At 46.9% G+C, this 17,192-nt stretch overlaps 1 protein-coding gene across 4 annotated transcripts in view; it reads left to right on the top strand.

Moving 5' to 3' along the window:
* Positions 1-9,293: 9,293 nt before the first annotated feature.
* ANKRD17 (ankyrin repeat domain 17) overlaps positions 9,294-17,192 on the top strand; it is a 104,446-nt gene continuing 96,547 nt past the window's right edge. For 2 of the 4 annotated variants that reach the window (XM_081883737.1, XM_081883738.1), the window contains exon 1: positions 9,295-9,764. In XM_081883737.1, coding sequence (XP_081739863.1) covers positions 9,354-9,764 — 411 coding nt within the window. In that variant the 5' untranslated portion in view covers positions 9,295-9,353. Of the gene's footprint in view, positions 9,765-17,192 lie in introns of all 4 variants that reach the window. The other 2 variants (XM_081883739.1, XM_081883741.1) reach the window with 2 other exon arrangements.

The following is a 17,192-nucleotide window of genomic DNA, read 5'->3' on the forward strand; positions in this document are numbered from 1 at the left end:
TGACAGCTATGTGACAGTCACCATTTTAGATTTTGAAGAAAGCCCCATTCTGAAGGGATTTTGGTGGTGATGAGGAACAGCGCTCCTTTTATTATAGCAGTCAGTCCCCTCCCATGCGCTTCTAAACAGCTTCCGTTGCTGTTCTGTTGCGTCTGCACTTCTGTTGCCACTGCCCACAGAACAGAGCATTAAGCACTCTGGTAAATTTCAGCAATTCAGTAAATTTCCCCCCAGTTCCCCATTTACCCTTTCCATGTTTTACGAATAGGACTACAAACAGAGGAGAGGGCATTCTTGCTTGCCAGCAAATTTGGGGTGAAGAAAGTGTTACAATTATCTATCCCAACATGTTTGGATTTTGATTCATCATTAGCTAGAGGCCAGCTACGCACATGAGTCACGCTTCTCAAAGCCTCATACTTGATTCCAAGCAGTATCGTCCGCACACCAAGGGCTGTTTAATTTAAGTTAATTAACTGTAATTTTATCCTCCTTTCCAGACAAATAGTGTCTCCTACAGCGGCTCACATCAATGCAAAAAATGAGAGACAGGCCCTGCCTTCAGGTTAACAAGTGTGTGGGGGGAGGACAAGTTATATCCAGGTATTCTCATGCAGCTGGGGCACGGCTGATCTTTGCTGGGATAAAGGTGCTGCAACTGACCCAGTGTTCCAAACACTGGTGGCATTACCTCCTTTCAGGAAAGAACAGGCAGTAAATCGCACTGTGCTAGTTGGAGTTAACTCTTTATTAGCAAGAGTACGATTTGTACAGAATTGGCGGAATGTCAGGCCTAAGGAGGTCAGCAGCTCATGTCCGGTAGGTCTTGCCCCATGGATCAGTTGCTGAGACTGAAAGTCCCAGCCTCCTTAAAGGCAAAGGGTCCAGTAGTGGCTGACTCTGGGATTGTGGCGCTCATCTCGCTTTACTGGCCGAGGGAGCCGGCATACAGCTTCCGGGTCATGTGGCCAGCATGACTAAGCCGCTTCTGGCGAATCAGAGCAGCGCACGGAAACGCCGTTTACCTTCCCGCCGGAGCGGTACCTATTTATCTACTTGCACTTTGATGTGCTTTCGAACTGCTAGGTTGGCAGGAGCAGGGACCGAGCAACAGGAGCTCACCCCATCGTGGGGATTCAAACTGCCAGCCTTCTGATCGGCAAGTCCTAGGCTCTGTGGTTTAACCCACAGCGCCACCCTTGTCTCATCCTATTATTGAATAGGATGTCCCTATTTTCATCAGAGAAATGTCAAAGGGTATGTTATAACAATAATCTAGGGACCACGGAATGGGAGCTCACCTCGTCGCGGGGATTTGAACCGCCGACCTTCTGATCAGCAAGTCCTAGGCTCTGTGGTTTAACCCACAGTGCCACCTGTGTCCCTCCCAGCCTCCTTACAGCCATCTTAAGTACCCTGCTCTCCAGATTTCCCCTAGCAATCAGAGACTATACCTGCGTGAAGCTAACTTCTCTGCCCTGTTCGCTCTGCAGTGTATTGTTTTGTTTGTGATTCCCCTTGCGTACTTACAAGAATATGTCATTAATGTGCCTCAGTATTTCTTTGGGCCACGCTGTCCCTAGCACCCAAAATATTTTTATTCTTCTAGTAAAAATATTTAGCAACAACCATTATAAAAACGGCTTAGATAACCCGCTGAGCCAGAATACCAACCATGCCCAAACATGCACTGGCAGCTTCAAAGCTCCTTGGCTTGTACGTCTATCCATGCAGCCTCTATAAAGATCCAGCATGGTAAGGGTGGGGCTTGCCACAGCACGCTCACTTTGCCCAGTGGTAGCATCGTACATGTTCTACGGGAAGCCAGCACAACTAAAGATCTCGTGGGCTAGAAATGAATGTACGCTTGGGAATGAGCATCCAAAACACTTCAGTAAACACGGCTTCTTTCTCAATAATACAAAGAGGCCCAACTGAATGGAGTGTTCATATGTACACCTTTAAAGCCAATTCGAAGCCCATTCTTTCCCTCAAAGAATTCTGGGGACTGTTGTTTTCCCTCTCACAGAGTTACAGTTGCCAGCAAGCCCTAAGCCACTGTGCCCAGACCTCTCTGAGGGTGTACAAAGCCCAAGTTTTGTATGAAAAGAAGAATTAACAAACAATTCCACTGTCAAATACTACTTCCAGTGAGCTAAGTCCTTTGCGCATGAGGTGTATAAAGGTTTTTTGTTAGATTGTCTCATATATACCATCCAACGTTTCTCAGATGAAAACAGGGATGTTCTATTCCATTCTTCTTCTTCTTCTCCTTCACTTTTCTGACTGGGTTGCCCCAGCCACTCTGGGTGGCTTCCAACCAATGTAAAAACATAATAAAACATTAAACATGAACAAACTTCCCTATACAGGGCTGCCTTCAGATGTCCCAAACACATCATTGGGACTGGAGGCAAGTCTCCCTTCAGTAGAAGTACGGACTTGGCAAAGAACTCTTAACTTCTGGCGCCACCTAAACTCAAATCCCCCTGGTTTACTATCCCTAGTACTTCAAGACTCCCATAACAGTGCCTGGCTTAAAACCGTCTATCAAAAACTTCACTCTTGTGGCCTATCCCCACAACACCTACTCACTATGGGCCCTATTAAAGCAAATAGTCTAATTGGTCAACGTCTAAAAGATATTGAGCATCAGAACAACCTGGCCACTATAAGGAAATTCTACCCCATTTTCCACCTCTCTATTTTGATTCTCTGGCCCCATATCTGCACAAACCTATTATCCCAAAATACAGACATGCTTTTACACTTGCATGACTGGATGTTTTGCCATCTGCGGTACTTGAGGGTCGATTCCAAAAGATCCCACCTGAGAAACGTCTTTGCCCCTGTGGAGATGGTAGCACCGAAACAGCGGCACACGTCCTCCTGTCTTGCACTCTCTACAAAGACCTGAGGAACGAGATCATCTCCCCACTCGTACTAACCATCCCAGGGCGCGCAACCACTGCCACAATGTCCTTTCTTCTATCAGATCAAAATGAGCAGATTACAGCAAAGGTTGCTAGGTTCATAGCAGGGGCAATCAGAATAAGGGCCACTAACTGACGGCTTATTTAGGACTTAAAATTGTGCTCTTATATCAAATTTCCTTTTTTTGCATATACTGTAATGTTTTACTGCTGCTATGGCAATTGGCTAATGCGAATAAAGTTTTATCTTATTTTGTTGTTTAGTCGGGTCCGACTCTTCGTGACCTCATGGACCAGAGCACGCCAGGTACTCCTGTCTTCCACTGCCTCGTGAGAGATTTTACTTTCTTGGGCTCCATGATCACTGCAGATGGTGACAGTAGCCGCGAAATTAAAAGATGCCTGCTTTTTTGGGAGAAAAGCAATGACAAACCTAGACAGCATATTAAAGAAGAACAAACCGATCCATTCTGAAGGAAATCAGCCCTGAGTTGCTCACTGGAAGGACAGGTCCTGAAGCTGAGGCTCCAATACTTTGGGCACCTCTTGAGAAGAGAAGACTCCCTGGAAAAGACCCTGATGTTGGGAGTTGGGAAAGATGGAGGGCACAAGGAGAAGGGGACGACAGAGGACGAGATGGTTGGATCTTATTTTATCAGATGTCTAAAGATTGTCTAGTTACTTATCTCCTTGGCTCGGGGGTCGCATGACTGTACCCTCCAACATTTCTCCAGTGAAAACAGGGATGTCCTACCATGCTCTCCAACATACCTTCTGGGCTGAAATCAGGGCTGGTGCTCGTGCTACTTCCCCACTGCTGGCAGCCTCACCTAGGTGCTGCCTATCACCAAGCCACAGCCGTTCCCCTCTTGCCCCATTGGATGGGTGGTACTGCATGTTGTCACTGCGTTCGCCGCTGCTCCTGCCCATCCCAGAAAAGGAGGTGGGTCAAACATTGTACCCACCCATATCCACAAAATAGGAGAGTGGCATAGTACCCCATTCCAGATTAAGGCAGAGGACTGGGGCTGCACACACACACCACAAATGTAAAACACATTTAAAGCACATTCCCTAATGGGAACTGTAGTTTGTTATATCAATCAATCCTTTATTAGGCATAGCAAAGCACACATTATAAAACAAACACAGTATACAAATTGTGGAAAATATGAATTCAGCATAACGATTTGCATAAATAATACAGTAGTATAACACTACGACATCACTGACCAATCAAGAACCACTAAATCTCTCTATAATGGCTCAGTCTTTCCACATGGACAGCACTCAAAAATTCAGCCACTATTAAAGTAATTTGTTAAGGGTGTTGTGAATTTTATTTATTGATTTTTAAATTTTATCTTAGATACCACCCTTATTCCAAAGATCACGGGGCAGTTTACAGCATAAAAATACAAAATGGGAACACAAAATACATAACAACCCCCCCCCAAACCCCCAATAACCCCCCTGTATAGCTCTGTGAGGGGTAAACTACCGTTCCCAAGATTCTTTTGTTTGCATGTGTGTACTCACACTTTAAATGACACCAGAAACCACTATAGGCCTATTTGATACTGACATGTAAAATAACTTTGCAAGTCCATAATAGTTACAAAGCTGTGTAAATGTTCAATAGTCCACCCGAACCTACACATACATAGCTGTCAACTGTCCTTTGGCGGGAAACTCCCTTATCCCAGTGCCGTGTCCCGCTGCTGTCCCTTATTGATGATGTCCCTTAAATGTCCTGGGTTTCAAAGGAAGCAGCTCCTCTCCCTCCCTCCCTCCCTGCCGGCCAGGGAGGAGGGAGGCTCCAACTGTATTGCTTGGCTGCATTGCTCACCCAATAAGGCGTCTAAGAACGACTGGGGGGTGGAGCTTGCATGCCTTGTGCCAATCAAATCGGCCGTGTTGCCTGGGGCCTTTGCTCAGTGCTTTGCTCAGCGCTTCCCAGCAGAGTGGTGACGGTGGTTTTCCTTGCTGCATCCCCTTTGCAGGGTTTCTGCGCTGTGGGAACCACCGCTTGAGGCTTCGTTTGGCTGCTGGCTGGGCTTTCTGCTTTTGGCTCGGAGGGGCTCAGATGGTGAACGTACCCGTGCCCTGAAAATCCCTTATTTTGGCTGCTGATCCCTTATTTTCAAGGCTGCTGGTCCCTTATTTTCAATTCTGTAAGTTGACAGCTATGCACATATTCATGTTGTAGAACAGCAACAGTGGGCAGGGTGGGGTGGAGAAGGCAAAGCACTGCCCTAACCAATTTGTTCTCTTCTTCTTCTTCTTCTTCTTCTTCTTCTTCTTCTTCTTCTTCTTCTTCTTCTTCACCACTTGTTTCTCCTTCCTTTTCCTAGACTCCCAAGTGCAGCCAGCCTGGAGCAGCAGGAGTGTTAGAGTGTTAGCCCCCCATATTGAGTTAAATGACAGTTCAGAAGGGTGGTGAGGAGAAAACCAATTTGTCCTCTTTACCAAGCATTCCCAACTTTTGAACATCTGGATCACAACACTGATCTCCAGCTGCTGTGTACTTTCAAAGCAAACACACACACAAACATATATAAGTAACAACCCAAAGTACCCGGCTAGGCATTTATTTATGCTCTTGTGCTCATGTTCTGCTTACTAGTTTCCCACAGACATCTGGTTGGCCACTGTAGATGGGCCCTTGGCCTGATCCAGCAGGGCTCTTCGTACGTTCCTATATTCTCGTGTGTGTGTGTTAAGACAAGGATATAGTCCTTGGCATTCATTTTTTGAGCCACTACATGGATGTGCCACAGCAGGAATTTTATTTGCTTTGAAGATTGCAAACACTGGATGGTTCATCTGCTGTTTTGCTGAGAACTTCCCCTTCTTTTAAAGAGACTGTCTTCCTCCAAAACTCATAAGGACTGATAAGTAACTAGCTCAGCTGGAAGAAACCACCTTTGACCCTCAACTTTTTACTTGTCAATATATATCCTTTAAAGAATATATATGACCCTTTATAAGTCGTATGGCAACATACGTGCAAGATTCCAAAGGTTCGAGGAGCTTACCCAGGGCTCGTGGTTACTTTTGAAAACGAGGTGCTTTATGATATATGGTTTATTTACACACATATAACCTGAGCCTATGATGGAGGGGTTCACAGTATTAACCCCCCATAGAAAGAAAGTCTTCTTTCTCCCATAGCCACAGCATTGGATTCAAGCACACATCAAACACCATGCTCAGACTCTTTGCTTCTAGTTTACATCGTACACACTCTTTCTACTCTGGCTTTTTCTGTTGAGGGCCCCCCACCCATTTGCCATCTTACACAAAGCTCCTTAATCCCCCCTAATGGCTCATCACCCAGGCTGTCACCTCACAGGAAGCTAGACTGTAGCACATGCTGGATCCAGGGATATAATAATAATAATAATAATAATAATAATAATAATAATAATTTTATTATTTATACCCCACCCATCTGGCTGGGTTTCCTCAACCACCCTGGGCAGCTTACAGCACATAAAAAATAGTAAAACATTAGACATTATAAATATTCCGATACACGGTTGCCTTCAGATGTCTTCTAAAAGTCAGATAGTTCTTTATTTCCTTAACATCTGATGGGAGGGTGTTCCACAGGGCGGGCGCCACCACCGAGAAGGCCCTCTGCCTGGTTCCCTGTAAGTTCACTTCTCACAGTGAGGGAACTGTCAGAAGGCCCTCGGAGCTGGAACTCCATGTCTGGGCTGAATGATGGGGGGTGGAGACGCACCTTTAGGGGTATGGCACCCAGTTTAACACTCCAAGCCTTCATTTAATTTTAATACTTGCTGGATGCAGGGATGAATTGAGGGGTCTGGCGCCCACAAACTCGCAACATCAACAACCATTGCTCTATGTTTGCTTTTCTGCTAATGCATGTACAAATATTTGTTTAGAAACTCTTTAATAAGAACTAAATTAAAACAGAAGGGGGATGTGGGGGTCACAATTAGGGTTGCCACATTTGTTCTGGCAAAATACAATTTCTTTCCCCCCACCTGCTGCTTAAGCGACTTCAAAGCAATCCATTAAAATCTTTTGCAGGATGGCCCCTCTGGAATTTGTCACACACTCATGCACGCACACACTCACACAAATCCGTAAATCTGTGTGTGCTTTGCTACACGGAGCTTAAGTACATGACCTTTCAGAACCCCTTTCAAACGCATGCATTTGGATAGGGTCCCTAACTTGGCAGAAAGGTAGGTAGCTGTGTTGGCCTGATGCAGTCTAATAATAATAATAATAATAATAATAATAATAATTTATACCCCGCCCATCTGGCTGGGTTCCCCCAGGCACTCTGGGCAGCTTCCAAAAAAATATTAAAATACCGTAATACATCAAACATTAAAAGCTTCCCTAAACAGGGCTGCCTTCAGATGTCTTCTAAAAGTCTGGTAGTTGTTGTTTTGACATCTGGTGGGAGGGCGTTACACAGGGCAGGCGCCACTACCGAGAAGGCCCTCTGCCTGGTTCCCTGTAACTTGGCTTCTTGCAGTGAGGGAACCGCCAGAAGGCCCTCGGCGCTGGACCTCAGTGTCCGGGTAGAACAATGGGGGTGGAGATGCTCCTTCAGATATACTGGACCGAGGCCGTTTAGGGCTTTAAAGGCCAGCACCAACACTTTGAATTGTGCTCGGAAACGTACTGGGAGACAACGTAGGTCTTTCAAGACCGGTGTTATGTGGTCTCTGCGGCCGCTCCCAATCACCAGTCTAGCTGCCGCGTTCTGGATTAGTTGTAGTTTCCAGATCACCTTCAAAGGTAGCCCCACGTAGAGTGCATTGCAGTAGTCCAAGCGGGAGATAACCAGAGCATGTACTACTCTGGCGAGACAGTCTGCGGGCAGATAGGGTCTCAGCCTGCGTACCAGATATATATATACCAGATTTATATACATACTATATATATAAATTGTCTTTAAAACACTACTGGAAATATATATATATACCGTATTTTTTGTCCTATAGGGCGCACTGGCCCATAGGACGCACCTAGTTTTTTGGGGGGGAAATTTTTTCAAAAAAATATTTTCCCCCACCATATAGCCTGAGCTTCCCCCGACCCCAGAGCAGGCTGCTGCCCGCAAGCCTTGCGCGCCCGGCGGGACGTCCCGCCGGGCGAGCAAGGCTTGCGGACATCTGCCCGAAGCACGGGCCGTGCTCCGCAGTGCGCCCCGTGTTTCGGGCTGCTGCGGCAAGCCTTGCACGCCCGGTGGGACCTCCCGCCCGGCGCGCAAGGCTTGCGGACATCTGCACAAAGCACAGGGCGTGCTCCGCAGTGCGCCCTGTGCTTCAGGCTGCTGCTCCCAAGGCTTGTGGATAGCTTCCTGAAGCCTGGTGCGCACCGATGCCTCTCACGCTCCAGGCTTCATCGAAAGCCTGCATTCATCCATTAGGACGCACACACATTTCACCTTCATTTTGGGAGGGGAAAAAGTGCATCCTATAGGGCGAAAAATACGGCACACACACACACATATATATCTACAGTGGTACCTCAGATTTAGTACTTAATTCATTCAGGAGGTCCATACTTAACCTGAAACTGTTCTTAACCTGAAGCACCACTTTAGCTAATGGGGCCTCCTGATGCTGCTGCGCCGCTGGAGCACGATTTCTGTTCTCATCCTGCAGCAAAGTTCTTAACCTGAAGCACTATTTCTGGGTTAGTGGAGTCTGTAACCTGAAGTGTGTGTAACCTGAAGCGTATGTAACCCAAGGTACCACTGTACACACACACACACACACACACACACAGACACATACATACATATATATACACACACACATACAAACATATAGATATATATACATATACATATATACACACACACACTATATATGTAGAAAGGGAGAGAGAGAGAAGACCTGAAACACAGGACAAAACTGTGTCAATACAGGACGAAATATTTTACATGGAAAAACAGGACCACCCTGTATTATACAAGACAGGCGGCAACTCCAGACTGACAACTCAGAGCTTCCCCAGCGCTGCGCTTCTCGCACGCAGACACCAAACCGCGCGGAAAGGGCGCAGGGCGATGACGCCCGAACCGCCACCCGGAAACCCAAACCTCGGCGCAAGCGCAGAAGGTGACCTAAAGCACAACAACACCCCCTCCCCATTCCCTGTGGTGTTCAGAGCTCGTTCCGGCCGCGGCCGAGGGCGTCTGCGCTTGCGCGGAAGCGGCGTCGGGGGCGGGCCCAGTCCTGACGGCAAGCCTGAGGGCGGGCGGCGCCGGAGCGAGCCGGGTCGGGCCGTGGCGCTGGCCTGCGGGTCTCGCGAGAGCTGCTCCTCCGCCTCCCTCCCCGCCACTTCCACCGCGACGGCTCCAGAAGGTGACCGGCTGCGAGACGGCGCGGGCGGGCCGGCGGCTGAGCGGTGGCGCGGGCGACCATGGAGCCTCCGCCGCTTCCTCTGGCGGCTGCCGCCCAGGCGGAGGTGAAGGGCGGCGGGTGCGAGGGGGACCCCGAAGGGCTGGCGAGGGTGTGCGACCTGCTTCTCCTCAGCGGCGAGGCGCCGCCGCCGCCGCCGCCTCCTCACGGGCAGCAGCCGCCTCAGCCGCCGCCGGCCAAGCGGAGCTGGACCCGGCGTCGTCGGAGGCAGCAGCCGCCGCCTCAGCAGCAGCCGCAACCGCCGGGCGGGGAAAGCGGCGTCGGCGGCCGCAGCAGCAGCAGCGAGAGCAGCGAGGAAGAGGAGGACGACGACGACGAGGAGGAGGAGGAGGAGGAGGAAGATGAGGAGGAGGAAGAGGAAGACGACGAGGACGACGACGAGGAAGAGGAGGAGGAGGAGGAAGTGTCTGAGGTGGGTCCGGTTGGGGGTTAATAGCCGGGGGGGGTCACCTCTGCCTCTTCCCCCCCCCCATCTCCCTGAATGGGTCTCCGGGGCGGGGAGAGGGGAGCCTCTTCAAACCAACCTCCCCCCCCCCCCCTGATCTGGTTTCATAACCTTGTTTTTTTGCCCGGGTGGAAGGAGAGCGCAGCCAGGCGGAGGCATCTGCCCCGTTGGGCTTCTTCAGCCCTGCTTCCCGCCTCCCTGAGGAGGATCTTGGAATTGTGAAGTTGGAAGGGGCCCCCCAGGGTCATCTAGCCCAACCCCCTGCAATGCAGGAGTCTTTTTGCTCCGTGTAGGGACCGAACCCACCAGTCTACTTGACAGTCAGGAAGTTCATGTTGCCTGTGGGGAGGGGGGGGGGAGAGCATGAGTGGGGGTCGATCTGGACTGGGGAGGGTTGATATGGGGCCCACACGGCCTGAATCTGCTCTGCACCCCAAAGCTGGCAGCAGGGCTTGGAGCTGCCGCCACCACTCTCCCCAAAACAAATGTCCCGGCAGAAGCTGTGCTGCACTGTGGCAAGCTTCAAACCACAGCTGTCATCACCCCCGGTGGGAGTCTTACAGGCTGCAATGATCTTGGAAGTGCTTCTTCAGGACTAGGCCCTGCTGGGATCTGTTGGCTTTTTGATCCATGGGAATGGTTGCAGCCACTTGCATATGTCTCTTGCTTTCTCCTGAAGTGGGGGGGGGGGGTAATTTGAGTGGCCTCTGCTATGGGCTGGGGGAAAGGAAAAGGGCTCTTTGAGCTAGAAACATGCCTAAGGCTCTTGGAGGCAATGTGAGAGAGGCCTGCTTGCTAGGTGTGTTAGATGCTTTCTCTATCAGTTTTTATTTCGAAAGCTAGTTTCTTATCTGCTGCCTCCTAAACTAAGGCAGTTTCTGCATGTGCTGTAGAGGGAAGCAAGGGGCAGATGGGGCTCTTCAACTCATCTAGGAGAAGGAAAATTCTGATCCTAAAGCTCTGCTGCCTGGAGGAATATCTTCAGGAGAAGAAAAGGCTAAGGAGTAAACCCTACACAAATCCAGAGTGGAGACCCTAAGGCAGTTGGGTGGTGCCTTGTACGCTCCCTGCCAGCAACTCCAGCAACCAAGCTGGTGCCAAACGTATTGCTCTGCTTTCCTTTGGACCACATCATTGAGAATGAGAAGGGGGTCATCTGGCCAGCCCAGGACACACTGCCCAGGCTTGCACCCTGGGGAGCTGCTAATGCAACATTTAACATCACCCCTGGTGGTGCACTCCATTGTCTCTTGAGACTGATGGGTGCCAACAAAGACATAGGCGTCTCAGACTATTCTCAAGAGCTGTCTTTTGTACTTGCGTGGCATGTGCTTCCGTGTAAACTACAACTCCCATCATCCCTGACTGCTGTCCGTGATGCCTGGGGCTGATGTGAGTTGTAACTCAACAACATCTGAAGAGCCACCGGTTCCTATCCCTGCTTTAGGTGCTGGTTGTTCAGCCCCTGTTGCCTTCTGTCTTCGGCATGGCTGTTTGCTTTTTTATGAGATTAATTTCCTAGTATGAATCCAAATAGTTCCAGCCTTACAGCATGATTCTAACCTGATTCTAATCATAAGTCCAGTTGGTTCAGATTGCAGATAATTCCAGGTAAGTGTGGTTGCAATGCCTCCATATTTTAAAACTCAATGGAGGTAATTCTTATCTGTGGGCATCTCCTCTGTTTTGACCAATTGATGCATGCTTGATTGGTTTGCTACAAAACCCATAACTACTTAATATATTTAAAAGTTTGATGTCTCTGAAGTTGTGAGTCTCCCACCAATTTGATTTTTATATGTGCAATTGACTCTTGAGCCATATAAAGAAGTGCATAAAACATACATATAATTTAAATAAATGCAAGTAGCATGCTGGTGGGAGCATATTGTGTTGAGCATCATTAGCTTTGTTAAAACCAAGGTGTGGCTATTTATATAATAGAAATACAGGCCATGTATAATTTAGCATAGATTTGTTCATATGATTCATGCACAGTTAATACAATGAAGTTCTTCCCTCGCTGGCTAGCTCATTCCCCGAAGAAGAAAGCCTTTAAAGCATATCCCACTTAAATCAGTGTGTGAGAAGAATATGCCATATTCTATATGTGGATGATACTTGGCTCCTTTCCATAGAATAGCAAGGAAACTAGAGTTCCTGTGTATATTAATGGATGTGGGCTAAGAAGCTGAGGCTTAATTCAGACAAGACAGGTACAGCTGACTCGCATCTTGCACACATATAACTTGCGTGATCACAGCTTTACACGCTTGGCGGCCAGCTGGTTGTGACTGCACAAATTAAACATCAAGAGCTTAAAAGCACTTTGCCGGCACTGAAAGCACCTTTAAGCTCTCTGCCTTGCTTACCAAGCTCTGGAAAGGTTCTGTGTGGACCCTGTGAGGTTCCCAGAGCCCAGCGTGGGGGGTGATGCTAGCTTGGCGCACCAACTCCAAAATGGTAGGGATGGTTGTGCAGGGGCACTTCTAGGATTGTTCTGGCTAAATGTAATTTTGACTTTACACACAATCCCTGGAAACTCACCCCCAATGCTGGTTATGAAATAAATATTGAGATTAGACTTTAAAAGGCAGGAAAGGGAACATAGGTTAAGATTTAAGATTGATTACAGGGGCAGTATTGTCAGCTTCCAAGGAAATCAATTTCGTAACCTATCAGAATCTTGCTGACATGGAGTTGACGGAATTGTAGATTTTGGTGGATAGGACAGAGGAATGTGGGCCGCCGTTTAATTTTTGTGCGAAGAATGCAGTCAAGAAAGCTAATTCCCAATGGGAATTGTGGGAAGAAGACAGTATCTATGATACGGAAAGCCCACACTTCTTAGGGATATACTGTATAATTCAGTACTGACCCGTTTCTGTCTGACATAAACAATAGTTGGCCAACCACGCACATCTGCGGAAGCATTCGTGGCCTAAAAGAAAAACAGACCAGCCTTAGCAGAGTTCCCCTGCTTGGTCACCCTGGAAGCAATTCTTATTCTCCCCAATGGCTAGGTGAGAGGCTGCTACAAGGTGGGTAGTGATATTTTGTTCAATAATCCACCATGAAGTGGCTCTACAGTACATCATGGGAGGTAGGCTGCATTGTTCTACATCCAATGCAGTGTTTTTGGGCAGCCACATTAATTCTTTTCATACATGTGCATCTCAGTTTTCCTCCATGTAACTTGGAGCAGCATTTCAGCCTCTTGACATGTTGTGAAGTAGGCTCGACTGAGAGAGTGCTCATGGTCAGCTCATTGGCAGAGAAGCTATAATGTATTCCCAAGTCAGTCTACCTATGTGATGAATGTGACGGCATGATGTCAACTGCATGTTTTTGTCCTCAACCCCACTGAAATGTGCACTTGGTTAATACTTCTGTATTCAGCTGCTGGGAAGGCCACAATATATCTATGCTGTATTGCTTTGTTGGAATTTTAAGGTAGGAAGCATTTGGCATTAATGCATGGTTTTCTTAAATCTGTGCAACTGTAGCATTTGTATTGAAAAAACATTCTGTATGGCCTTAAAATAGCTCTGTTTGTTTTAGCTAGGTTTCTTTTGCTCTTGACTCCCTTTTAGAAACTTGAGAGGAGAAATATCCTACCCTGTAGGTGTTTGTTTTAAACACAGGACACCTGCTGCGGAATACAGAAGGAGTACTATTCAACTTTTATATGCCTGTTGTCTTTGTCCATGGAGTTTTCTTGGCAGGGATACTGGAGTGGCTTGCCGGTTCCTCCTCCAGGTGGATCACGTTTGGTCAAAACTCTCCACTATGACCTGTTCATCTTGAGTGCCCTGCTCGGCATAGTTCATAGCTTCTCTGAGTTCTTCAAGCCCCTTCGCCACGGCAAGGCAGTGATCCATGAAGTGGCCTGCTTCTTGGGAGGAAGGCAATGACAAACCTAGATAGCATCTTAAAAAGTAGAGACATCACCTTGCCAACAAAGATCCGTATAGTAAAAGCTATGGTTTTCCCAGTAGTGATGTATGGAAGTGAGAGCTGGACCATAAAGAAGGCTGATCGCTGAAGAATTGATGCTTTTGAATTATGGTGCTGGAGGAGACTCTTGAGAGTCCCATGGACTGCAAGAAGACCAAACCGATCCATTCTGAAGGAAATCAGCCCTGAGTGTTCACTGGAAGGACAGATCCTGAAGCTGAGACTCCAATACTTTGGCCACCTCATGAGAAGAGAAGACTCCTTGGAAAGACCCTGATGTTGGGAAAGATGGACGGCACAAGGAGAAGTGGAGGACAGAGGACGAGATGGTTGGATAGTGTCTTCGAAGCTACAAACATGAGTCTGACCAAACTGCGGGGGGCAGTGGAAGACAGGAGTGCCTGGCGTGCTCTGGTCCATGGAGTCACGAAGAGTCGGACACGACTAAACAACAACAACTATTCAGCTATTTTGCGAATAGGTTCTACAGGATAGATAGGAGTTCTGTGGACTAAAACTTAAAACAGGTGCTATTAAATGTTCTGAAACATTATTAAAACTGGTAGTAATTTATCTCCAGCATCTTCCAAAACCAAAGAGAAACAGTTTACGTTTCTATCAAGCTATTGCTAGCAGTAGTTCCAAATGAAAACACAGTTAAAACTATTTTGTTACACTGTGAGTATCAGTCTATACAGAATGATCTAAATCTTCTGTCGTATTCATTTCACATGGATGGTATATTTGTCATCTCCCAGTCAGGCTCCTTATTTTCATCTATGAGAATCTTAAGTGTGCAGGAGCTTCTTTCCTTGTGTGATGTCTTATATTAGATGCACATCACTACTGATGTGGCCTTGGACGACTGCATCAACAAACCCATGATTTCTCTAGTGTTCATATACAATAGTGTCTCACAGAAGTCATTCAGGTTCCTCCTCCAACTTTTCTGCATTCATCCTGCATTCTTTTACAAGGTGCATCCAAATGCAAAGGAAAAATTGATGTTTATGGAATCCCTATTATAATGCCTGTGGTCATGACGGCCCATATTTTGGTCACTGGTTGCAGTTGATGTGTTGCTCCATGAGGCCACCATTGCTGCAATTCTGGAATTTTTTGAGGGTGGCAATTGAAATGCCAAGAAATCTTCACTGCAGGTTGAGGGAAGAACCACTAGGATGTTTTGATCATTGTCTTTTTAGTTTCTTTTCTTTGCTTAGACTCTCTTACGTTTTCCACTGCCTGAACTGTACTTATAGCCAAACGTGGCAGTTTGGGACATGCATATATTATTCTTACAAAATTGCTTTAGACACTCTTCGTCTTGGGATCTACTATCATTTTTTTTTCTGTGGAGCCTGGAGACCAGAGGCCTAACTTGTTTACTCACATTTTCTATGGTCTGTAAACCTTACCAGCAGCACTGACTCTTATTGTTCCTGTGATCTAATTGTTCCTGATTATTATGCTGTCTGTTTCTCCCTCCTGCTGCCAGTTAGCTGTCATACTCTGTTGGCTCCTGCCGGTGCACAGGAAATGCCATCAGGATGCAAGGGTCTTGGGACTTGTCGTTCTTGAGAGAGCATGTGACATAGGGTAGCATATTACTCTCTTTCTCACCTTCCCAAACAACACGTTCTGAAGTGACAAGTTTTTGTCGCAATATCTGCTCTAGACCTATGTCAAAATATAGATTGATCGTTCCGTTGTGTGAAGACTAGACTATCTAATTCCTTTTGACACTTTTTTTTGGAGGAAGGTCAACCACACGGTAGAAGCGACCGTCGCCTGGTGGAAACAATGGGAAAATCCATCATATTTGTTTAACTGTAATTTTATTGCTTACCTAAAATTTCTTAATTACTCTTCATTGGAAAGATTTCAGGGTGGCATATAAAAGTGTTAAAACAATATAGTGGTACCTTGGGTTACATACGCTTCAGGTTACAGACTCCACTAACCCAGAAATAGTACCTTGGGTTAAGAACTTTGCTTCAGGATGAGAACAGAAATCGTGCTCTGGCAGCGTGGCGGCAGCAGGAGGCCCCATTAGCTAAAGTGGTCCTTCAGGTTAAGAACAGTTTCAGGTTAAGAACAGACCTCCGGAACAAATTAAGTACTTAACCCGAGGTACCACTGTATGTACAACAGAAATGCAGGATTGTGGAAAAACCAAATCAAAAGGCAACCTAGCAATCACTAGTACAAGTAAGAAAGTATTAATTTGGTGTCAGAAAGGTGGTAATGTCAACACGTGATGTGTCTCCTTAGGGAGGGCAGTTTGGAGATGGGCACCACAGAGCAAGCTATTTCCTTTGTGACTGTATAATGCACTTCTGTTAACAAAGATGCTAGGAGAAGGGGGTGGGTGGGGAGGGCTTAGAGACATGCAGGGCAGATACATGTAGTGACTTTGATTACTAAAGCAGCTACTCCAGCTGTGTTGCTCCCCCCTCCAGGTGTATTTCCATGGAAAAATTATTTTCTGTTGCTTGGTAGTTTGAATATTCTAGGGGGCAAACCACCCATCCAGAACACAGCTCAGATTGCAGCAAAGATGGGCCTTGTTTAGCAGCCCTCTTTATCCCCCATCCCAAAATGAATCTGCTGTTCAGCTGCGTGCATAAGCTTTGCTTACCATGGTTTTGCAAGGACCCTTAGGAAGTGGCACATCCAAGTCAACCAGGAAGCTGGACAGAGTACTGGACTTGCATCTTTTATAAATCTGTAGTTATACACTGCCATTTTTTTGTTTTCATAACTGCTTCTTGTTAGATTTTCTGGTACCAATCATATCTAGACATCTCTTTATAATAAAGGAAAATACATTTGCGTGAACTTCCCTCAAGCCGATGTGGCTATTATTAGCCACATTTTCCCTCCCCATGAAAATTGTTCTATTATATACTATCGAAATAATTATACAGTTGTACCTCCACTTATGTATCCCTCTGGATACGTAAACTTGGGGATTCAAACCTGGAAGTATTTTTCTGGGTTTCACTGCGTGAGCGTGTGCAGAAGCGCTCTACGCACCATGCACAGAAGTGGTCCTCCAGTTGCAAATTCCTCGGGATGCGGCCAGACCTCTGGAATGGATCCCGTCCACTATGCACTATACTTTTTTATACAGATAGTATCAAAAAGAAAGCTGATAAAAGAAGCAATTGAACAACAAAGCAGCTAAAAAACCCTGAGAGATATAATCTATCACTCAGCATTGGGAGGCACATTAACTTAGGTGAACAGCTTATTTGAACAAAGGAGGCTTTACATGCTGAAGGAATTCCATCAAAGAAGGGGTCAGATGGGTGTCTAAAGCAGTGTTTCCCAACCTTGGGCCTCCAGCTGTTTTTGGACTACAACTCCCATCATCCCTAGCTAGCAAGAGTCAGGGATGATGGGAATTGTAGTTCAAAAACAGCTGGAGGAAAC

Source organism: Podarcis melisellensis (genome assembly GCF_964234715.1).
Source record: "Podarcis melisellensis genome assembly, chromosome: 13".
Classification (NCBI taxonomy): Eukaryota; Metazoa; Chordata; class Lepidosauria; order Squamata; family Lacertidae; genus Podarcis; species Podarcis melisellensis.